This window comes from Jatropha curcas, chromosome 2 (genome assembly GCF_041381405.1).
Source record: "Jatropha curcas cultivar XTBG-Jc1 chromosome 2, XTBG_Jcur_1.0, whole genome shotgun sequence".
In the NCBI taxonomy this organism is placed as follows: Eukaryota; Viridiplantae; Streptophyta; class Magnoliopsida; order Malpighiales; family Euphorbiaceae; genus Jatropha; species Jatropha curcas.
In genome coordinates this window covers 11,330,990-11,356,395 of record NC_143152.1, presented here as the reverse complement: position 1 = coordinate 11,356,395, position 25,406 = coordinate 11,330,990, and the positions used below count along the sequence as shown (strand labels likewise).

The following is a 25,406-nucleotide window of genomic DNA, read 5'->3' as shown; positions in this document are numbered from 1 at the left end:
CGACATGGTTGTCAAATCAAAAACAGCTGAAGAACATACAACAGCACTTGAGAAGTTCTTCCTTAGACTTCGAAAGTACAACTTAAAGCTCAACCCGGCGAAATGTCTATTTGGAGCTACATCCGGAGTATTTCTGGGGCACATGGTCAGTCGGAAGGGCATAAAGATTGACCCTTCAAAAGCCAAGGCCATTTTGGAAATGCCAGCACCAAGGACGGAAAAAGAAGTTCGGGGTTTCCTGGGAAGACTACAGTACATCAGCCGGTTCATCAATCAATTGGCTAATACTTGTGGTCCGATTTTCAAATTACTCAGGAAAGGAGTAGCCCTCAAATGGAATGAGGATTGCCAGAAAGCTTTCGACCAAGTCAAGCAACATCTGCTATCCCCACCAGTTTTACAGCCACCAAGGCTAGGAAAGCCTTTGTTATTATACCTATCAGTGACAGAAGAAGCGATGGGTGCAATGCTAGCTCAACAAGCAGAAGATACAAGGATAGAAAATGCCGTGTATTACTTAAGCAAAAGGATGCTAGAATACGAGCTAAAATACAACAAGATAGAGAAGTTGTGTCTGGCTCTAGTTTGGGCCTGTACAAAGCTGCAGCACTACCTCTCGTCTTACACAACCTATGTCATTTCTGAATCGAACCCCTTGAAATTCCTTATGGAGAGGCCGGTTCTTGACTATAAGATGGCTAAGTGGGTGTCGGTGCTCGCAGCCTATGACTTAAAATTTGTACAACGGAAGGCAGTGAAAGGCGGAGCCTTAGCTGAACAGTTAGCAGAATTGTCGGTCGAAGACCAAATGCCGGAGGTAGAATTTCCTGATGAAGACTTGTTGAGCTTAGAAAGTGAAGGCTGGGAAATGTACTTCGACGGAGCTTCGAACTACCATGGAAATGGGGTTGGAGTCGTATTCAAAACTCCTTGTGGAGAATACGTCCCAATCGCAGTCAAATTAGATTTCAACTGCACCAACAATGAAGCCGAGTATGAAGCTTGCATAAATGGGTTAGAAGCAGCCCTGGACAAAGAAATAAAAATCCTCAAGGTTTTCGGAGATTCCAATCTAATAGTCTCCCAAGCTTTGAGAAAATGGAAAATTAAGGAAGAGCGTTTCGTTCCTTACCTACAACGCCTGGACGAATTGGCGCAGCAATTTGAAGTTTTATCCTTCCACTATTTGCCGCGAGCCAAAAATCAATTTGCTGATGCTCTGGCTACTTTGGCCTCCATGGTAAATATAGGAGAGGACCAAGTCATTCGACCTCTGACAGTTCGACTACAGAAACAGCCAGCTCATATCATGAATGTGGTGGATGACAAGCCCTGGTATTGGGATATACATAATTATCTTCAGAATGAAGCCTACCCGGAGGGATCCACTAAAACTGATCAACGGACATTGAAACAGTTAGCCTCTGGATATTACCTTACTAAGGGAGTTTTGTATAAAAGAAGTTGGAACGGTCTGCACCTAAGGTGCGTTGATGAAGGAGAAGCTCAAAACATCATGGATTCCTTACATAATGGGGAGTCCGGTCCACATATGCACGGGATAGCCTTGGCTCAAAAAATCATGAACCTAGGTTATTACTGGTCAACCATGAATGCAGATTGCGTGAGGCATGCGCAGAAGTGCCATGAATGTCAAATTTTTGCTAAGCTGCAAAAGCAGCCTCCGGTCAATCTGAATCCCATTACTTCACCATGGCCTTTCGCGACTTGGGGCATAGACGTGATCGGAAAGATCCATCCAAAGGCTTCCAATGGCCATCAGTTCATCCTGGTTGCTGTTGATTATTTCACTAAGTGGGTTGAGGCAGCCTCCTATTCAGTCTTGAACGCCAAGAAAGTAGCACAGTTCGTTCGTACCAATATCCTTTGTCGGTACGGAACACCCTTCGAGATCATCACGGATAACGGATCTCACTTTCAAAGTGAATTTTTGGAGTTACTGAAGCAAAAGAAGATTCAGCACCACAAGTCTTCGCCCTATCGTCCACAAACAAATGGGGCGGTGGAGGCTGCAAATAAGGCTATAAAGGTCATTTTGCAGAAGACAGTTCAAAAGCATAGAGCTTGGTACGAACAATTGCCAAATGCCTTGTGGGGATACAGGACTTCAATCAGAACACCTACTGGGGCTACCCCGTATTCCTTAGTGTATGGCATGGAAGCAGTGTTGCCTATTGAGCTGGAAGTTCAGTCGGCAAGAATTATCAGAGAAAACCAGATTAGCGAAGCAGATTGGGCTGAGAACTATCATTTGCAACTCTTGGGTATGGATGAAAAGCGATTGCAAGCAATCCACCAGACTCGAGTTTATCAAAGAAGAATGGCGCGGCACTTTAATAAGAAGGTCAAAGACCGAAAACTAGAGGAAGGCTGTTTGGTCTTGAAAGAAATTAGACAGCCAATCATAGACCCACATGGGAAGTTTCGTCCTCATTGGGCTGGACCCTATGTGTTGAAGAAGATTTTGTCCGGCGGAGCCGTCATCTTGACTGATTTAGATGGGTTGGAGTTCACAAATCCATGTAATTTAGATCAGTTGAAAAGATATTTTGTGTAATTGTAATCGTTTGCATAATGTAAAAATGAACTACATTAGACCTGATTCTCTTCAAAAAAAAAAGAAAATTATATATCAGAGATATGTAGGCAGCCCTCATTGGGTACGGTCTAAACGTCAATAAAAAAATCTCATTCCATTATTCTTTCTTCTTTGCCAATAATAAAAAAAAAAAGAAAAAGAAAGAAAAACCCACTAAGTCGAAAACCCGAAAGGGCGGCTTAGGCAAAAATCGGGGCCCGCTAAGTTGAAAACTCGAAAAGGGCGGCTTAGGCAAAAATGGGTAGCTCGCTAAGTCGAAAACCCGAAAGGGCGACTTAGGCAAAAATTAGAGCTTGAATAAATGAAGTTGGAAAATGCTTGGAAAGTTTAAAAGTCAAAATAACATTCTAAATTAAAAGCAAATAAAGTTAAGCAGAAAGCCAAAGAGTCCAAACAAATAAATAATGGAGTCTAAGCCCAGTCTAAAAAAAATAATACATCCAAAGCCAAAAAAAGTAAAATCTAAAGTCTAAACCAGAGTCTCAAATAAAAAGCCAAAAAGGCAAAACATCCAAAAATCCAAAGCTAACACAAAAAGTAAAAAAAAAAAAAGCAACAAAGCCCATGAGCCTATAGAAATCTAGGTGCCCCGCCTCCTCCGTGGAGCAGCATCCTCTGAGTCATCTCTAGCAAGTAAGCTCTATCCAATCTCGCCTGTCCGAGGAGCCAACACAATTTCCTCACCTGTCCCAACCTCCTCATCAGCATCAGCCTGAACCCAACCTTCGAGTACACTCAGCAGTGCAGTCCTCCTCGGTCTCTCAATCGGCCAGACAGCGACAATGAACCAAGCCCGGTACTCAGGAGAAGTCTGAACATCGGCAGGGTTAGGTAAAGGCCTAACCATATGATGATCTCTAACCCAAGCACTAAGGACGGCACGAGTAACGCCCGGGGTAATGGCCGAATCAGCTGGGATATCATCTACAATTGGGACAGTCTGGTCTATCCCCATTTGCCTCAAAACGCGCGAAGCGCAGTACCAAGTACAGTGAGTGAAGCCTAAAAGATAGACCCGAGAATGGCGAAAGCTGACCTGGATAAAACGGGTGATGTTGTACCAGGAGATGCACCACAATATCTCATCGGGACCTAACTCAATCAGCCATGAAGTCCATGCATCAGTGGATGGATATGTGATCAAGATCCTCCGCATACGATACTGAGTGGGACTATAGGGCAAGACAGTAGGAGTAGCAACCACTTGGAGGTGGTCTCTCAACCAAACCTGAGTAATGGATCCTTTCTATTACAAAGAGATGAATTAAGAAAAAGTGATGAAGGAAAATAATGAGGGAAAGTACCTGGAGAATGGTAGGAGAGACTGTCCAGTCATCGAACCCTAAAGCAGCCCTGTTAAGACTTCTAATAGTCTCTGCCAGCACAATGCTACCAATACAACCCATATCCTCCATTTGCCGAACCATGGGGCAGAGGCACAAATCCCCAGAGCCTGGGTCCTGGTTAAACAAGAAGCCAGCCAATAAACAGAAAACCAAGGCCCGCATCCTCAGCCTCATCCGGTTTGGGTCATCTGGGCAAGCCTCTGAGAATTCGTCAATCAGAGGCAGCAAAATTGCTTTTTGGTCATCAACGATCATAGCCTTAGCTTAGGGTCGGCTAAACTGAAACAGGGTTTCAAATGACCTAACATACCCAATTTTTACCTCATGCTTGACCAAAGGGGCATTGGGGTCACACCCTATAATGGCACAAAACTCCTCAAAGAGAGGGCACATTTCCTCCATCATCGCCCCAAATCGGAAAATGTGAGTTTCAGGGTCCCAAAGTTTAATACAGGCCCGTAAAAAATCCCAATCAATTACTACACCCCTAAGAGTAACAATAGGAGAAAGACCGTACCTTCCTAGGTTGATCTTTTCGACCTTGGAAAGACTCCTGGTCCAGCTGTGCATGCTATGGTTGTAAAAGGGATTCATGTTTCTTTTAAAAAAAAAAAAAAAAAGGAGAAAAGAAGAGAGAGAAAAGAGAAAAATTATGGAAAACTGTTTTCTGGCACGAATCGCAAGAAAGAATAAAAAAAAACTGAAACAGCTTTTTTATATAGAAAGACGCACCCGAGGGCGGCTGCACCCACCCTCTGAGGCGGGCATACCCACCTCGAGGGCGGGCACGCCCGCCCTCCAGGGCAGGCACACCCGCCCTACCGAGGCGGGCACGAAAAAAAAAAAAAAAAGGGGGGGGGGCCAGCAATAGAATTAATTTTTTCTTGACTGAAGTAAATAAACATACATACACATAAGTTGTTAAGTACTAATCAAGTGCAGGTACAGTCAAAGTTCAGTACAAATTACAGCAAAGAAAACAAGTAAAATCTAAGTATCAGTGACGAGGTCTCCTCCTCCTCTGGTCATCAAAGGCCGGCAGGGTCCAGGCTGAAGTTAGTTCCTCCTGCATACCGAGAACTAGCTCCATCATCTGACTGACTAATCCGACGAGAACCTAAAAAAAAAATTTCTTTTAAGTCAGTATCAAGTCTCTTATTAATCCTTTTTGGGAAAGTTTTATTAATCTGTACCTCAGTGATGTCATCAGGAGGAAGAGCTAGGCGATTCACATTTCCCAGAGAGACCTCCCGAAGAGACGAAGTACCATCAGGAGTGTAATAGGGAATGCTGTATGGAAGGTGCAAATTGGCCAAGCCCGGATGAACTGACCCGGTAGCCTCTAAAATAGGCCGGGGAACCCTGAAAGTGCCAACCGAATGGCTAGGGCCAGCCCGAGACGGACCCTCCACCGGAGTGGAAGAAGAGGGACGGGTCGTAGGCCTCCTCCTTGGAGTCCTGGCCGAGGGGCCTAAAGCCGAGATCCAATAGGCTTCATCAGAAACATCTGGCAAAATTCATCATAATCCCCACTCCGGATAAATTACATATGCGGAATACCCTCAGTATGGGCATCGGTAAGAATCATCTGTTTGCCCGCTCGCATGTCCTCAGGAGGAGGATGAGGAACGAAGCGGCAGCCCCTAATCTGGAAGTCCACTCTCTCACCCAGATAATAGCGTCTCAAGACAGGATGTGACAAGATAACCCGCCGCCGAGACAAGGCCTCTGATCACCGGAAATGGGGATCAGCCTCAATCAAACTTTGGAGTCGGGCATTCATCGCCCCCACGTCAACCTATGTAAGAGAAGCAAATGTGTTAATAAATCTTTTTTATTTCCACATACTCAAGGAAAATTAAAAGGCACTCACCTGCTCCATGGTACAAGTATCAAAGAAGGTCCGCAGGTCCCCTAAAGACTTCTTGCGTAGAACAGACCGGCGATTTGCTCGGTACCACCTCCAAGCCAAAGGTACCAACCCTAATCCAAGATTAGTATGAGTCAGCTCTGGGCGGATGTAGGGAAAATACTCAAAAGCCCAAGTCTGCAAAACGAAGGAAAGAATCAGTGAAAAAAAAAAAGAAAAAAAAAGAGAAACAACACAGAATGAGGATATGTTCTTTACATTACCTCCCAGAAATAGTAGGTCCCGCTGAGCTTACAGTGGCCTCGACTCAGATCGCACATATCATCATACATGTGGCTCAGAATAGCGACGGCCTAGTCGTACTCAGTAAGATGGGCCAAGTCTTCCAAACTCTTCAGAATAGAAGGATTAAACTTCTCTTTCCTGTTAGACCAGAAGGTCGAAGCAAATAGCAGCAACAGAGTGAATCTAGCTACCTGAGTAGCCGTTAGCTCTCCCTGCCTGTGTCTAGCATAAATGTCGGGGGCCTGGAGGGATAGCCAGTGTCTCGAAATACTCAGAATAGGGGCAGAAGAGCTAGGTCTGACAATTCGGGGCAGGTCAATCCCTATCAGCTCCATCATCCGATCAGGGGTGACCTCAGTCCTCCAGTCGTCATACAGCTCGATCGGCCGAGAGCCAAAAGGAATCCCGGAGATCACCGAAAAATCAGTCGGGGTCATCGTCATCTCACCCCAAGGGAAATGGAAAGTGTTGGTGGTGTCCCGCCATCTCTCAGCCAGCGCACCCAGTAGGCTCTTGTAATTCTGCCTACCTAGCTCAAGATGTCTTAAAAAGTCCAGATGAGAGGGACTGATGATGGCTCCGACCGGGTTGTTGTGGTCAAGTATGTCAATTGGGATCTCAGCAACAGAGGACTCGCCTACATCCAGCCTAATGTATGAATCCTAAAAGGTAAAGTGGCTTAAGATTATTCTTTAGTTCCTTATTAAGGATAATGTCTTAATTCTCTCCTAGCATGCATACTAATAAGACGGTAAGTGCAGGAAAATAAAATTTGTCTTTCTCTTCACAGTTTGGCCACAGAGGCCCAAGAAATCACGATTTGGCCTAAGGCCCGAAAATTCACAATCAGGCCACAGAGGCCCAAAATTTTCACCATTTGGCCTAAGGCCCAAATAATAAATAAATGAGAGTGACAGGGAACTGACCTGGGCATAGACACCGGTGACAGAAGCATGAGTGTCGACGTCTGCTATCACACGGATTTCGTCAAGAGAAATCCCCAGGGATTTCAGAAAATCCTCATCGCTACTATGACTCAAAGAAGTCATTGATGAAGGAAAGATGAGAGAATTTAAGAAAGATCTTTAGAGTAAAAAGATGGAAATGAATGAAAAATGAAAAATTTGAGCTATTTATAAAAAAAAAGGGGCCAAAAGGCGGGTCTTCTCGATGCGTCTGTTTTTCGCCTCCAAAATTTGTGTTTCAGACAACCACCGACTCCCATAAATCATCTTTATGGTCGCCGGTGGGGGCAACTGTGAATACTCAAATTTTGAGGCTCAAAAAGCCTGTTTTCCCGGACTGCAAACAGTTCGGCCGGGCCGGAAGCCATTCGGGAAGTTCACCAGAACTATGCCAATATGGTACTTGAAATGTCCGAAAAATTATGAGGATCGCGGAACTGATCCCGGAATATTTTTTGGAGGTCCGAAACTCCCGAAAAAGCCTCCGGAATGAGAAAAAAAGCACACGGGCCAGCCCACCCTCAAGGGCGGGCACGCCCGCCCTCGGGTCTCCTTTTTTCCTATAAAATTGGCCCCGGGGCCTTCGTTTTTACCCACTCAGTCTGTGTTGACGGACGCTCCTTCTCCCTCACACTCCTTGCGATTCTTTACTGCTTTTCTGCATTTTTATTTAGCTTTATTATTTTCTTGCTTTGCTATTTGGTCATTTAAAATTAAATTAATTAATATTCCCTTAACGAGGAGTTTAACCTGGAGTTAAGAAGTGACCGTCGATTAAATCAGGTACATAAACTAAAACTCTGCCTATTTAATTTTAGCATGTCATACATTCTTCTCTTCTACTCCTAATAATTCTATAACTGCATAAATGCATTCATGACATCTTTAGGCAAATAAACTGTCTCAATTAAATAAATTTAGGCTAAATGCCCGGTTAATAAATAATCGTGGTATTAAAGCCTAAACCCGATAATATTGGCTTAAAATACCTATTTAATTAATAGCTATAGTGTAATCGCCTTTATTTCGAACAAATCTGGCTTAAGTCCAATTAATCAATAATTGTGGCTAGAAAAGCTTTAATTCAAACACGTTTTTCCTGGCAATAAATTGCCTACATTACATTTCGGTTAATCGATTTTCGGCAAATACATTGCCTATAAATTAGATTAACTACTTTCAGCGACAAATCGCTTAAATCAATCTTTTGGCAAAATGCTTTAAAATTAATCAACTTATTTTGGCTAAAAGCCTTAAATCAATCATTTTGGCGACAATCGCCTAAAAAAATCATCTTTTGACAAACTGATTGCCTAAATCAACCTTTTTGGCTAAAAGCCTTCAAATTAATCAATCTTTTGGCTAAAAGCCTTAAAATCAATCAATTTTTTGGCGACAATCGCCTAAATAATCATCTTTTGGCAAGCAATTGCCTAAAGTAAATCTTCTTGGCTAAAAGCCACTAAAATCAACATTTTTGGCACCAAATGCCTAAAACAATCAATTTTCAGGCAAAATGCCTAAACAAAATGCACAAAGCATACACACACTCATGCATTAAGCATACCCATTCAAACGGAAGTACGTAGGCACGTTTGGGATTTAACCCCGAGCGGCAAGTCAAAATCACATTTCATTGGTCTAAATCACATTAATCACCCTGCAAAGCATTCATTCATCGGTTAGTTCATCAGCATGACATAGTCTCGGGATCCATCTCGAGTTTGTAGACCATGCTTTAACATGGGGTTAATTAATCTAGTAATTAGGTTAATTAAAATTGGAGTCAACTTAGGGTTTTTTTCTAGTTTACCCTAAAATAATTAAACAAGGTGGCGACTCACACATCACGTGCATTTCTTCCTTAGTCACATGCATCCATATGCATTTGATGTTTTGGGGAGGGGTTCACACTGCGTCACGCAACTAACAGTTGCGTGACGGACCCGAGAGCTGCGTGACGCAGCTCACTTTTCGTACAGTTGCCGCGTATCCACACAAAAAGCAAAAACAGTTACACGGGCTTTTCAAGGTGACGTCATCCTGGTTAGAGTTGCATGACGCAACTATTAGTGCCGTCACGCAACTCATAGCTACGTGACGCAACCCTAGAGCAGGTCTGACTTCCTTGAACCGGTTTAAATCAATTCCTGGTTTAAAGGCTTCTGGTTGATCCTGATTCCTTATTCCGCATCCTTATATCCTCATCGGGTTAGCCGGGGGTATAAAAACACGCGTCAACAAACATTATAATTGATATTATATTTATTAATATTATATTTAATAATTTATTTATGTAATAAGTTATATTGATAATTATAATTATTTTTAAATATTTTTATTATATTAATTTATTTTTATTATTAATTTATTTATTGAATTATTTTATTCAATTTAATTTATTTATTATTTTTTATTTTTTATTATTAATTAAATTAATTTTCTATTTTATATTAAATTTCTATTTTATATTATATATTAATTCTATATGTAAAACTAGTGGATTTCTATATCTTATTTCTAATAATTAATCTTTGAATAATTAATAACCTATAGACTATTAATTATTGGAACCATCTTTGCGGGACCACCTATCACACGGCCTCAGATATAAGCTATGGAGGTATTCTCAAACAAAAATTACTAGATCAACCTTTTTAATTTTCTATTTTATATTAAATTTCTATTTTATATTATATATTAATTCTATATGAATTATATATTAATTAATTAATATATATTCATTATATATATATATATATATATATATATATATATATATAATCATATAATTATATAATATAATAAATAGTAATAAATAGAATTAATAAATTCAATTTTCAATTAAAAAAATTTCAAATTAGAAAATAAAAAATTCTAATTAGAATTCATTTATAATAATGCATGCATAGACTAGAATAATTAACAAAAATATTAATAATTAATAATAACATTTTACCAATTCTCAATCAGATGGTACTATTCACAACCGGATAAGTCACTATTCATAACACAGAAAAATCAGAGTGTTATAGCTTATTTATTAAATAATATTATTAATTACTTTATAATGTAATAATCTATACGAACTAATACATTAGTATATAATTAGTGTATTCCTCATTTCATATAAACTCTAGATAGTATTCTAATAATTATTAATGTAATCATACCAATAAGAATTAACTTAATGGTGGTGAATAACTCTAAATTAAGTTAACTTTATTATATATAAATTTATAATTTTAACATTATATTTAAATGGTCAATCGTATCATTTTTTAATTATATTAAAATTTATTTAAAATGGATTTGGTAATAAATTTAAATACTTATTAAAATATAATATGCTCTCATCTATTTTCTTATACACTTTGATTTATATCAAATAATTAAATAAATGGATATTTTTTTTATTTTTTATTTTATCTCTATATTTTTTTTCTTAAAAATTATTTTTTTAAGGAAATTAAAAATATGTATCTTTGCCATAGAAAATTACTTTTTCATAAAAATCGTTATATGATTCGTTGCTTAAATAGATATTTTTGAGTATTTGGCTTCTCTTTGCTATTAATGGAAGACGATTCGACGGTGTTGTAATTATTAATATTTTGTTGAATAATATTTATTCTTAAATATATTACTAATTTTTTTTAATAAATTATCTTTGTTCGTATAAAGAAAATTTTAAATATTATTTATATAAAATTATTTAATTGTTAATTAAAATATAATTAAGAATTATTTTATTAATCTCAAATATAGAAAATTATGTTAGTCTTCCATTCTCACATTTATATATGCTATAAATAATAAAATTTTCTTTTATTTAAAAAATAAATTTAGGAAAAGTAAAAATTTAATTTTTAAAGACTTAAATTTATATATATATTATGAATTAAGTTATGTAAATATAAAGAAAAATGAATATTTTAAAATAAAAAATATATTTTCTTTTTCTTTTCTTTATCATTCTTCTAAAATAAAATATTTTTAAATCAAGATGAAATAATAAATTTTAATATTTAAAAATTAAAAACTTTAAAATTTTGAAAGATTAATTATCTACATATATTTATTTAAAATTTTAATTTTTAATACAATATATCCAATCAAATCAAGAAAAATTATATTTACTTATAATTGAAATCTTTTTAATTGACTTTAACTAATGTTATTGTAGTATATCTTAAATATCATTAAGGGTATTATTGAAAATTCAATTACTCCCCCCCTTCTTTCCACATTTATATATGGTATAAATTTCCACTCCAAATGGTAACTTTTTCTATAACTTAGAAAGAATAGCTTTTTATGGTTCGGGTGAAATATAAACATTATTTTCCTTCCTTAATTTCTTTCCTTACGCTACCAAACAAGGCAAAGTTACTTTTTTTGGTTATTTTTTACCATATATTCTTTTTCCTTCCATATTTCCAAAAACACGCTAAATTAAAATAGGTAATTCCTTTCAAAAAAAATTAAAAATGGTAATAAAGTTAATAGTTGTCAAGGTATTCTAAAAAAGAAAACGTTGCAAACTCAGATTGAGTTAACTTGCCGTCAAATGTAACGTTCCCAATCCATGTCATCGAGACAGATCAAACTGACTCGAAGAGCCATACAAACCGTGATAGCATTACAACTTGGTTGTTTGCGAAACCATTTGCCATATTAGTCATCCAATCATACACATGTCACGTGTAAAACCCGCCTCTTACCTGCCACAAGAAGCCTCTATTTAGAAATGGTAACTCGTCTAGAATACCATATGTATTATCTGCTATATTTGCTCTTCTAGCACGACAGCCCGTTACTTTAACACAATAACGAGTCGCCGAGTTCTATTTTTTTTATTTTATTTCAATAAGTAGGTAATATTTAATCGGTCGCGTACGCCGACTAGGTTCGAAGACCGAGTCAGAAATCTAAACTACTGAAGTCCTAAAATCGCCGATTATCTAATTCAAAACTACCATTTTTAATTAGTATAAATGTATATATAAATATATAATTAGTTACAAAAAATAATAACAATAACATAATTATTCTTTAAAGATAATAATTTAGAGGTGAAATTTAGGTGAGAGGATATAATTCCACTGAGCATGAAAATATGAATAAAATAAAAAGTTAGAGTTATAAAATTGATTAATTGGATAATAACAAATTAGAGTTATAAATTTAAATTTTCAAAGACAATAAAATTAAATATTTATCTCATTTAAAAAAAATCAAATATTTATTTTGTCTCATAAAAATAAGCTTGCTTCCATTTTCACATGTTCTAGCCTTTTTTTTAAAATTATAATCTTATTTTACTTTAAAAAAATGATTCTCCCTCTTTGTTTCATTTTAATAGAAACAAATAGACATTTTACTTTGTTCCACTTTATATGCTCATATAGAATTTTAAAAGTATATTAATAAAAATTTTCAATTTTACCCTTATTTATTAGATATAATTTATTTTTGTATTTATATCTATTTTTCTTTTTTTTATCATTACTTTAATTGTAGTTAAATTAAAATATTGACTACACACATAATTAAAAGTTTTTTATTTTATCATTGTATGAAAAAATGAAATAGAAGTACTATTCTAATGGTGTTAATATGAATAAAATTAGCATTAATTTTGTAATAAAATTAAATGTGGAGTTTTGGATGTGCTTACTTATAGAAAATTGGAGTATTTTTTAGAAAAGTTTTTCAAGACAATTGAAAAATAGAGTTGTGTATTCAAATCAGTCAATTTTCTATTTAGAAAACTAGAAAATAATTTTTTGATTTTTCAAAATTTAAAGAAGATTTGGAAAACAACTTTAAGTTGTTTTCTATAATTTTCCTTTATAACAAAAGATATGTTTTTCAATTGTTTTTTATTTTTAAAAAATGATATTTTCATAATTAAAATTATAATATCTATAAATAATTTCTATATAGAATATTTTCATTGAAAAAATAGAAAAATTTAAATGACATAAAAAATTATATTATGCTTTTAAAAAATAATTAATTTTATTATTACAAATATATTATATCCTTTATTTTTAAAATATTTCATAAAATAATAAAAATTGATATCATTATTATAAATAATCAATAATAAAATTTAAAATTTTTAAACAAACATTTTCTAAATTTATTTTATAATATTTTATTTCTTTTAATTATGAAAGTCATGAATAATGTTTGTGAAGTTTTTGACTTAAAATGTTATTTTTTATTATTACCAAGTGAATGCATTTTTCATTTTCTGTTTTATAATTTTTATTTTTTAAGAAAACTATTTCTTAGAAAATAGAAATTTATCTTCGGTAAGTAAACACACATTTTAATTTTAATAATGACAATTTAGACATTCTACTGCATACTTGTAGAAAATCAATGTGTTCCAATCATTTTTTTTTTAATTCTTATGTAAAGATGAAATGTTGCTATTAAAATGGAAGAAGAAAGTAATGTTTATAATTTTGTATTTTTTTCTCTATTCGATATATATATATATACCAAAAAATGTGCTAATCTATTACTAAGCCACATATGGAAATAAAGAAAATTAATTAAACAATATAAAAAAAAAAAAGACAGTAGCATTTGGAGGTGGATTAATTAAAGATCATTCGGGATGTCGGCAGACTTGTTTTGCTATAAATTGCGGCTTCACGTCAGTATCAAGAACGAAAGATTTTCTTTTGGTATTCAGAGGGCTCGTAATTTCACTAGCGTGAAGGTCGAATGTGACAATTTAATCATTTTTCAGAGTGTTTGAATCACTTAGTCGACCCTCTTGTGATTTTCAGATCCCTCATCTATCGAATCGAGTCTCTTTTACAGATAAGTTTTTCTTTTCAAATTCGTCATGTTTACTGTGAGGTTAATTATTATGCGGATCGATATGCTTCTTCTTTCGGTTTTGGTATTCACCTTCTTCACTTTTTTTGGCACATATTTTACATGGTTTCTCATGATTTAGCATGTGTTGCTCATCTTCATCAGTTGTTTTTTCTCTTATTTAATATAAAAAATTTTAAAAAGAATTATAATCTAATGAAAACTATAATTTGATTATATTTTCTTAATTTATGTGAAATTCAAACAAGACTAACTAAATAGAAAGAGTAATTTTATTTCAATAACAAATTTCATTTAATACAAATTATATTATGAAGAATTATCTTTGAACCCTTAAACTGAATCTAAATGATTTTTTTTATTAAATTAAATTTAAAAAGTAAGTTTAAGCCTCATTAAATTAAAAAACAACGTTACGCTCCGTTTTTTATAAATGAATTCAAAATATAGAATTCATTTGTAAATGAATTATAGTAGAATTCATCTGTAGATGGATTTTTATGTTTGATATAATTAATTTAAAATATGTAATTCAATTCAATTCCATATAATCATATATGGAATAAATTCATAATTGAAGATTTATTTGCTTTTATTTTCTAAAATATTCTTGAAATAATAATTTCACAAAAATAAATAATAAATATCAATTATATTTATATTATGCTATATAAATTTTTTATATTTTTGTTAAAATGAATATATAAAAAAAAATGAAATTATTGCATTTAATTAGTGATAAATATATATTTAACTTGAATCTCTCTCCTCAATAAAAAATGTTAAAAAATTTTAAAATAAAAGATAAAAATATTAAAATAAAAAAGACAATAATAAGAAAATATTTTTTCTAAAAAAATAATATTTTTAAATGGTTTTTTTGTTCAAGTTTGATAAAATAAATAAGTTAAATAAGTAAAAAAATTTGAAAATTAAGGAGAATGGTAGTTCTATCATAAAAAGTTAGATTGTTTAGTTTTATGAAATTTATTTGGAAATTTTATTTATTTTTGTGGAATTTTCAGTAGTTATATACTAAGTCCATAAAATTGAATTCCTCAAATTGAAATCCACATTTTTTTTCATTCCAAACACAAAAATATAGATTTATAATGAATTCCACATAGTTAATACATTCGTAGGGAAAAAGAAAAGATTTTATAATTATACATAATTTTTCTTATCTTTTCTTAATTATTAACACAATATTAATTAACGATTGCCTTTAGAGTACTTTTTAACATAATGCACATTTTAATTTTGACTAAAATTGCTTACAACAAAACTTCTTTCTTCCTTTTAAATTCTTAGGAAAGAAAACTCAAAACAATTTAAAACAGGAAATTAATTGAAGATATGGATAAGCTGGAACTTGTTGCAACTTATCATATCTGAATAATTGTTGACTAGATGGAGTTATAGCACTTCCAAAAATTATATTTTTATATAAAAATTTAGAGATTTCCATAGTTGTCAAACATGAATCGAATTAGCGGACTAATTCATTTTTTACTATTGAGGGAGAGATTCAAGATTCAAGGTAAATATACATTTATTGTTAAATTTAACGTAATAGTATTATAATATTGTTTTTATTTTATATACTTATTAGTCCTGAATTACGCTATGTGCAGATTGTATAATTTTCTATTTTTTTAATTAAAATGAATATAATTTTTAAGAAAATTATTTTAATTTATATTTGCTTTGCTTTAATTTAAATAATTTGTTTATGTACTTTTGATTAAATGATAAAAAGCAAAATTATAGGTTCTTTTTTAAATTCTTAAATATTGAACTGAAATATTAATTAGCACAATTAATTATTGTAAGCAAATTATTGTTATCGGATATATTTAGTTAGTTATTTATTTATTTATTTTCTTTGAAATTTTCATATATTCAATTAAATGAAGTATAAAAATATTTAATTTCAATGAAATAAATTTTAGTGAATTTGAAATTAATATTTTAATTCTATTTGTTAATCTAATTATATTATTTAATTAATTTTTATTAACTATCACTCCATTATAACTCCATTAGTTTTTTTATAGAATAAAAATTAATTAATAAAAAAATTTATATTTATTATAATGAAATCTTATTAGTTTAATTGTAATTCTATTAGTTAATAAAGAACAACAGTTAATTTTTATTTAAATATAAAATATATTAATTACAATGAAAAAATAAAATGTTATGTCATCACTTTCATATTTTAACATGTTGCCACATAAGCATTTAGGTCTTGCAAATTATATATTTATATAGATAGATAGATATAAATAGATAGATTTTAATAAAAATATAAAAAAATTATATAGCATATCATAAATATAATATGTATTTATTATTTATTTTTGTGAAATTACGATTTCAAAGATAGTTTAGGAACAAAAGCAAAATAATTTTTAATTATTGAATTTATTCCATACATGATTATGTGACAATTGAATTATAATATTTTAAATTAATCATACCAAATATAAAAATTGATTCACAAATAAATTCTATGAAATGAATTTAATATTTTAAATTTATTTATACTGAATGGAGCGTAAAGCATTATCAAAATACTAAAAAAAAAATGTAAGCTTTTTATCATTGAAATAATTAAAGATATAAATTATGCAAACAACTTGTAAGTATTAAAGTATATACTTTTAAGAAATAAATATGAAATATAAAATAAAAATAAAAACATAATTTATTCTATAAAATATTAAAAATAAAAGAAAATAATAGACAAACGAGAAGCAAACAAACAAACAGAGGACCCCACAGAAATCACATTCTTCCGCCTCTCTCACTATTTATCTCTCTGGACATACAGTGGCCAATGAAGTCAAAACTCAGGAATTTCTTTTTTACCTGAAAGAATGCTCCTCACCAAACAGTAACAAAACCCCATTTCCTCTTTGTTACAGGGAGAGTGGTATTTTGGTTTTTGTTAAAAAATACCGAACAAAAATTTCAGGCTACGTGTAGTAGCAGACAGCACGCGGTATTTTGCGTAGAAACCAAACAGAAACAGAGAGAGATAGAAAGAGAGAGGGAGAGGCGCACAGAGAGAACAAAAATCTCTCGTATCATTTGCTGTTCATCACTTGAGTTTTCGTTCATAGATTTGTCTTGTGTAGAAACTAGAAACATACTTGGGTATTATTTTCCGGGAAAGTTTTATCTGATTCCGGGACAATAAGAAAAAACTTGGCCTAACCAAAATAAATCCACCTTTCTCTGTCTCGGATAGTGGATTTTCTCTGTGTTTATCACCGTCAAATCCTCATATCCTATCTTGACGTAACAGGGGAAAAAAAAAAAAAACTTAAACTTCAATAAACTTTAGTAACATCTTAAGTTTTTAATCGGAATAGCCAATTTCAAGCCTCGATTTTCTCTCTTTGATCATCCAATCACCATATTCCAATCGAAAATCAAAATTTTGATTTCTGGGTTCATTCCAAAATCTCCCATTTTCAAATTCCCTCTTCGTTTTTACTTTTTTTTCCATTATGGAAACCTCGTGAATCGATTTTCAGTTTCTGGGTATTTCCAAAATCTCATAATAGCAGAACTATCGCAATCACAAGAGAAACTCAACCGAGTTATCGATCCGGGTCATCAAGTCAAAATGAAATCCGTGTCACTTGATTACTGGAGGGACTATTTTAGGACGGCGAATTCTGATATTTTCAGTATCATCGATCATGCGATCACCGTTGCTGCTTCGGATTGTCCAAAGGAGTTCCGTTTGCGTAGAGATCGAATTGCAGAGCATTTGTTCTCTTTCAGATTGACCAGGTGCTCCGGCTGCAATCGGGTCGAGCTGGCGGTGCCGGCTCATGAAGGTGAGAATGATGATGGAGGCTACAAGAGAGGAGATGGTGGTAATTGTGTTATCGATGATGATGATGTATATACTGATATTGATGGATGTGATTTTGAGGCTGGAGGTAGTAAGGAGAGCAAGGTCAATGGTAGCTATAGGGATGATATTGATATGGATATTGGAGAGGTGAACGTGAATGATCAGCTTTTTAGTAATTATAGTTATGGTGAGGCTGAAGCCTTGAGTGATGAGATTGAGGAAGAGTCTCAGGTAGTAGGTGAAGTCTTGAGGATCAAAGACATTCTTCTCAACAGCCAAGATGAGGTATCCTTTCATCTCTGTTTTTGGTTTCAGTATCTTTTGATACTATTTGTCTTACATCTTCCCTGGATTATTGGATTGTTGAAATGTATAGTCTTATGCATCTGGTAAAGTGGATTCCGAGATTTTTTGCAGAATTGTTGTTGTTATTATGTTCTTTTTGTTTACGGTTATCTGGTGTTTGCTTGATGGTTCTTTTATTGTTCTTGTTACAGTCTGATTCAGTATTGTTTGAATCGTTGAGGCGGCTTCAATTGATGTCTCTGACTGTAGATATACTTAAGGTTTGATGCATTCTCTTTTCCTTTTTCTCTTGGAATACTCTGGAATAGTTTTGAAAAATTTTTTGGCAATTCCAGACTCTCTCCCTCTCTTTCTCTCTAGTTTCTGAATTAATGTTTTTGGTTCATGGAATAATGGAGCTGTCTTTTAACAGGCAACTGCGATTGGAAAGGCTGTCAATGGTCTTCGAAAACATGGATCAAAGCAGATTAGCTGTCTTGCTCGAGCTCTTATAGAGTATGACTATCAGCTTATTGCCCATGACTTTGAATTACTACCCGATTAAGATATTTTGATGTTGAATTGACTTTTGTTATCAATTTATTATCAATTGCCTTTTAGGATCATTTGGTTATTAAAATCCCCATATGTTCTAGTAAGGTTCAGCTTGATTTGTTCCAGTCAGAGCCGATTCTAACATTTATGTTAATTCTATATCTATTTTTCTAACAACAGAATTAATTATGGAGCTGTTATTCTCTAAATACCACTTGTGTTTTCGTGATTGTATATTTAGTGTTCTCTTTTCTATTTGTTGATAGATGTTTAAGATAAACACCTAGTCTAATGTTTTTATAGGATATGAGTCCTACCCTTTGCTTGGGCTACTTCATATCTTGTTAATTCAACTTGGCATACGAATGGGGCAATTTATGTTTGACCAAAATGAAGTTATGGGAAGGAGATTTAGAGACTCTTAGGCTCTTTAATATTATTTTTAGTAAATATGGTCTTTCTAGCCCGCTGTGTTGTGCATGCAAGTCACCAAGATTTTCACCGCTGCACGGAGATATGTGTCTAGTTAAGCATATAGATGAGAAAAATAAATTTGCTAACATTTTCTGGGTCCATTTGAGTGAATCAGTTAAGTATTTCCTGATGCTAGCCTTGGTCCATTTTCATTTTTGTGTTAGTTTCTGTTGAATGCAATGCTATGTTTTTCAAATATTTTTCAGATATGAAGTCTTACATATATCTAAACTAGCTTTTGTGGGTTTCAGTGGATGGAAGATTTTGGTCGATGAGTGGTATAATGCTACAAAGGTTTTCAAAGGTAGGAACTTATGCAGTCTGTATTATACTTTGCTGTATAGGCGATTCTTTTAGGAGTCAAACTATATCTGGATTCTGACTGTTCATGAGTTTGTAGGTGATGAAGGTACTCCTGACTCTGTTAATCCATCTGTTGTTGATGATGAGGAAGAAGAAGGGCTTCCATCTCCTCCATTAGATGAAGCTTTCTTTGCCACACAAACTACTGGAATAGAGCTCTCACAGGTATACATCTTTAACATTTCATTCTTGTTACGTTGGGATAGTAAATTTGCTTCAGGACTTCCAGTAATGGACTGATTGTAATTTTTGGATGTCACTATCACTGCCTCGTGCGAAGTTCTTTGATGGCATGGATGACTTTGGAAGTGAGTTGAATTTGCTACCTCTTATGCTTCTCATAGATAGCTTGTGCTATTCGGTTCTTTATTTGAATTCCCCACTTCTTAGATTCATAATTATGAATGGGGAATGTTGTTTCAGATCCTCGGAATTGTGGGGAATTCATCAAGAACCGTGAAAATGGAAGAAAACCATCGGTGGAGAGTCGAAATATCACAAAACAAAAACTGCAGACTCCTAATGAGGTAAATGTCATCGCCAAGGATAATAAGAGTCAACAAATGAGGAGGCAAGAAGCTGTCCCGAAGCTAAATAAGCCCTCACACACTGATTCTGGTCCTGGTAGACCTCCAAGACAAAGTGCCGAGCAAAAAACAAAAACTGATCCAAAGATACATCGAAAAATGGATAAGGTTACCAACCTGAGAAAGCCTCCAAGTGGTCAACAAGATGTAAGTATAAAAAATTTATAGCAGTTTTGATCTTTGTCACCAGAACTTTTATCTGACACATCTATTGTGCAACTAGAAATTGAAGTGTTCAGATGAAGTTGCTGAAATGAAGCTTGAAGTCACTAAAAGGAAACTCCATGAGTCTTACCAACAAGCTGAGAATGGTTAGTTTAAATCCTTTCAAAATTTTCTGTTTTGATAGTAGTTTAATCTGATTGGATAAAATAGACTTCAAACAGCTTGCTTGTGTCAAATATGGCAAATTGTATGCTAGATTGAGACTCAGAATTTCCATAAAAATTTAGCAGGTTGAGTATCTCTTGTAGCATATTCTAATTTCATTTTTATTGTAACAGCTAAGAAACAGCGAACGATACAGGTCATGGAGTTACATGATCTCCCTAAGCAGGGGCTTGTACATAAAAATCCGCACATGAGGCCGGGAAGCCATAACCGGAATTGGGCACATGGACGGCGGTTATAACTTTTAGCAGTTTTTATGCAGATTGGTTCAGTAGCCTTTCGAGTTTCTCAGTAGAAGGATATTAGTAACTCGAGGGGTGTGCTTCGACTTGAACCGTGCGCATTAAGAATAATTCTCTTTTAGATGAACAAGGCCATTGAGGTGTAGAGACATTTTATGAGGAAATCGTTGGGGTGGGGCATGTGCTTATGCAGAGTAGATTCTTGAACCTGGTTTAGTGATAAACATATCGACAGAAAACCTTGATTTGGACTTACTTAGATTGCTTCTCAACATTTTTTTCCCATTTTTAGTCAAAACTTTAGCTCCATGGGAATGGTAATAGGTATAATATATGAATTTGCACAGACTAATAAGTGCATTTCATTAAAGATGCTGTAGAAACCCTGATGTTTCAATATATAAGATTTTCAAAGTTTATCAATAAGTTTTTATTTAGTACCGGTGGTTGTGCTTTTGTATATAACAAATCTACATCTTCAACTATATATGCCAATGGATGAATCAAGCAGGAGTGATAGATATTATATGTCTAGAAGCTTGTTGGATATATGTTTAAATAACATACCAACTTTTAATCTTCCAATAAAATTTTATTTCGTCAAATGTTTGATTAATACAACAATTTAATATGAATTACTTAATTTGTATGAATATTAACACAATCGCATATTAGGGAAAAGTAAAGTAAAAATTTTAATTTAACTATTAATTAAATTATAAGATTTTAATTTATGTATAAGTCAAATCAGGACAAATTATAAGATGAAAAGAGTATTAAATATGAGTTTGATTACTGTTTTGTTTCCATTATGGCTTATTAGATTTTTTTTTTTTTTTTTCTGTTGTCAAAATTTTTTCTAAAAAATTATAACAAATTAATTGAGGGAAATTTGATCTGCAAAAATGAAATTTCCATGAAACAAATGGAAGTGAGGATAATACCATTGATGTCCTTTGAAGGTTAATTCTTTGATGTGATGTTACTTTTATTAATGTTTATTATAATGAGAACAGAAAAAGGTCGTGTAGTTGATAAGGGCAATCAAAATAAAGTCAAATGCTGAAATATGGAACACATGGAAACATGTCGGCTGGATACTTTAATTTCTGTGGAATTGCATTTTGACCAGAGAATTTTCTACTTGTTCTTCGGACACGTTTCCTTCTTTTACCAAACTACAAAGCAACAGCTGCACAACTACTTTCAAATCTTTAACTTATATTGCACAACTGCGGTATAGAGTTTTGGGTCCTGTTGGGCAAAACATTTTTATTAGCTTTCAGCATTTTCAAAGTATTTATGATAGTTTGTACAGATTGAGCAAAATTTTTACGAAACGTCGAAAATTTTACTGTTTCATAAAGTTAAAATAAATTTTTTTCGTAATCATATTCATTACCTTTTTTTTTAAATTCAGTTAATTAAATAATTAATATTTTTTTTTGTCATTTTAAATTACACAATTAATTAAACAATTAGTTTTATTAAATATTTTTATCAATATATAAATAATTATTTTTAATTTTTCTATCTTGTAATTAATGTGTGAATTTTTTAATAACAATTTTTAGGGAACCATTATTCTACCCAATGTGTTTATTTATAAAAAATTACAATTTCAAAATTATAACAAATATCTTAAAAACTTAAGGCGGCACAAAAATAAAATCTAAATTCAGATGCAATTTTACAAATTAGCTCATTTTAAAATAGAGAAGTACTAATTATTATTATTATTACTAATTAGTCAATATTTGATTGTTTAACTACTTTTGTTTTTATAAATTTTTTTTTTCATTTGCAAGAAGCTCGATGAGATCAATATATATATTCTCTCTGAGCTATACATCTTTTATAAAGCAGAGGATATGACTCATAAAAATAGGATATTTTTTATTAAATATATTTAATTTAGAAATACAAAAGCTACAGGTGCATTTAAGATACAAATATATATTAAATAGCAACAGAATAATAAAGCTTAAATTTATTTATTTTTAAATAAGATTATAATTTAAAACAGATAAAAAGAAATAAGTGTGCCTATGTTATGGTGTAAACAATAATTTGTATCTCTTTTTTCAATGAATGCTCGTATCCTTATTATTATTAATATATTTATTGCGTCTATATGTTAGTCTTATCCTTTAAAGATAAATCTACGTGTCACTCACATGTCCAAAGTAATTTCCTTCCTTCATTTTCTTTAAGCTGAACAAAAAGGAAATGGCAGTCGATGTTTTGTTGTTATTATATTATTATTACTATTACAATAAATTATTATATTATATATGCGCAGAAGTGGAACTTTGCATAGCCCCACTTTCTAAAGTGAAAACACCTTTAAAATGTCCAAAGGCTGATCTCTTTTTGTATAGAATAATTTGGAAGGTCATTGTAGATGGCACTAAGGCAACGCAAAAAGGACGAAAATAAATAAGATAATTTAAAAAGCGAAATCATTTAAGTCAATATTAAAAACTTTGTAAATAAAAAAGCATTTAAAATATTAAAATATAATCTAAAAATGAAATTCTGATAAATAAGATAAAAAGAAAATCTATTAATCAACCAAATGAATGAATGATGTGATTTTTATCTAGATAAGAGGAATTTGTATAATATATAAAATATGATTAGTGCATCACTTAATTATGTTTATTCATTTTAATATTTTCAAGTTAAAACAAGTCACTGCTTCCATTTTTTTTTTTAAAGCAATAAAAAGACATTCCTTTTACGTTAAAGGCAACTCCCTCTTTTTTACTAAAACTTAAAATCTAGAGTTAGTTCTCTTTTCTTTTACAAATGACCACCTCTCTTCTTTGTTTATTTTTTTTTGAAATATTCTCATATTTGTATATAGATGAGTGATTGTCACTCAAATATTGAGATTTGTTATTGTATATATTTTGAGATTTTATTCTCATATCTAATTCTGAGTTATTGTTGTCACAATTATGATGATTTTTTCTAGTATCTTTTGTTATTTGGATAATTATGTAAAAAGAAGTGCATATCTCTCGTTAATAGAAGGAAGAAATTTGAAGGTGATCAGATCAGATTTGTAGAAAAGACCATGGAATCGAACAGTAGCCATAAATAGCTATTAAGTGGAGCAAGTTATCCCCTATAACACAAATATTATACTCTGTCAACTTGATCAAATACTTCAAATCAATATTTTATTTTTTTTATTCTTTATATAAGTGGTTTATTATTAAACTTTTTATATAAAAATATAAAAACATATTGATCTTCCGTATCTGTATCTACTTTCCTATCAATGAAATTTCTAATTTTTTTTTAAAAAGAAATTTCTTTTTTATTTGTTTAATTATAAAAAAGCACAAGAAGGAATAAAAGAATTTTGATTTACCTAAGATATGGAATTTTTTTCTCGATTAAAGTTGAACGTATAGAATATACACTTACAATTTCTGTGACAATAAGAATATATACATCCGAATATATGCTGGGATTCTTTTTTTTTTTTTAATTATATATGCTAAGAATTTTAAATTTGTTAAAAGAATTTTTGAACTACATATCTTTGAGAAGATTATTGATATTGTAAATTTACCTTATTAGTGGTTAGGATTTAGGAATATTATTTTATATATTAGTTACTCTTGAGAGAGCTTATTTATTTAGTTACAATTTGACACATGGCATCAGAAGTTAATCTTTCTCTCCCCACAAATGATTACTTCTTCTTCTCTTTCTTTTCTTCCGTTTAATTTTTCCTCAGAAAACCCAAAAAAGAAAAATACTGATATATGATGTAATGAAATAATTTTCCTTCTTCATATTTATTATTGCATTAGATTATAATATTATTTTAATAAAATTTAAAAAATTTTATTATTCACCTACGTAGAGTCGCTTAAGTGACAAGAAGCCTGTAGCGGTTTTAATAGATGTTAGCTGTTATAATAGTTGTCAGGTGTTGCTGTTATGGGTTAGATATTAATTGCTATTGGTTAATTATTTATATAGCGATTTAAAATAAAAATATTTGGTAAAAATAAGTATTTGATTAACTATTTAATATAAAAAGTAAAAAAAAAAAAGATAAGGTCATAGAAATCAAGGTAAAGGCAAGTGATGTGCACAGGCGTCATAAAAAATTTATAAAATATTAAACATTAATGAGGATAACGTTCATGAAACACTACTTCAAACTTTAAACGATTAGGATAAATGTGATATACCAAACACAATAATTAATTAAAATTGTATTTTAACCCAATCAAACTACTAAACACTATTTATGAAACATTATCTCAAACTCTAAACGGTCTTGTAGAACAAAATAATTAAAACAAGGGGATGGCTAGCAGTGGCACTTGTCCCCTCCAATTTTAAAATTTTTCGAACACAATAATTAATTAAAACAGTATTTTAATCTAATTAAAATATTAAATACTATTTTTAAAACACTACCTCAAACTCTATTCAAACTCTAAACGCTTTTGTAAAATAAAACCAAGATACGCTTGATTTTAATAAATGCAGTGGCGAAACAAGGAGATGGCTAGCAGTGGGTCTTGTCCCCTCTAATTTTAAAATTTTCCTAAAATTTACTTATAACATATTAATTTTTTTTTAATTTCGCCCGTCTAAGTTTTGAAAATTTTTTTTATTCTCAAACATTTTTTCTGATTCCGCTATTGAATCAACGAT

General features: G+C 32.2%; 1 protein-coding gene across 1 annotated transcript; it reads left to right on the top strand.

Annotated features, from left to right (window-relative positions):
* The first annotated feature begins 17,306 nt into the window (after positions 1-17,306).
* Positions 17,307-21,143, top strand: LOC105634475 (Transcription elongation factor (TFIIS) family protein). Its single transcript, XM_012217339.4, has 9 exons — positions 17,307-18,106; positions 18,319-18,387; positions 18,540-18,622; positions 19,387-19,439; positions 19,536-19,663; positions 19,779-19,806; positions 19,922-20,232; positions 20,309-20,396; positions 20,589-21,143. Exons 1-9 carry the CDS (start codon positions 17,585-17,587, stop codon positions 20,714-20,716), a joined length of 1,410 nt encoding a protein of 469 aa, XP_012072729.1. The 5' UTR covers positions 17,307-17,584; the 3' UTR covers positions 20,717-21,143.
* The last annotated feature ends 4,263 nt before the right edge of the window (positions 21,144-25,406 follow it).

Coding starts and splice junctions, on each gene's coding strand:
- LOC105634475 (XM_012217339.4), top strand. CDS start 17,585: ATGAAATCCGTGTCACTTGATTACTGGAGGGACTATTTTAGGACGGCG. Junction 18,623..19,386: donor CTTGCTCGAGCTCTTATAGA/GTATGACTATCA, acceptor TGTGGGTTTCAG/TGGATGGAAGATTTTGGTCG. Junction 19,807..19,921: donor TGGCATGGATGACTTTGGAA/GTGAGTTGAATT, acceptor ATGTTGTTTCAG/ATCCTCGGAATTGTGGGGAA.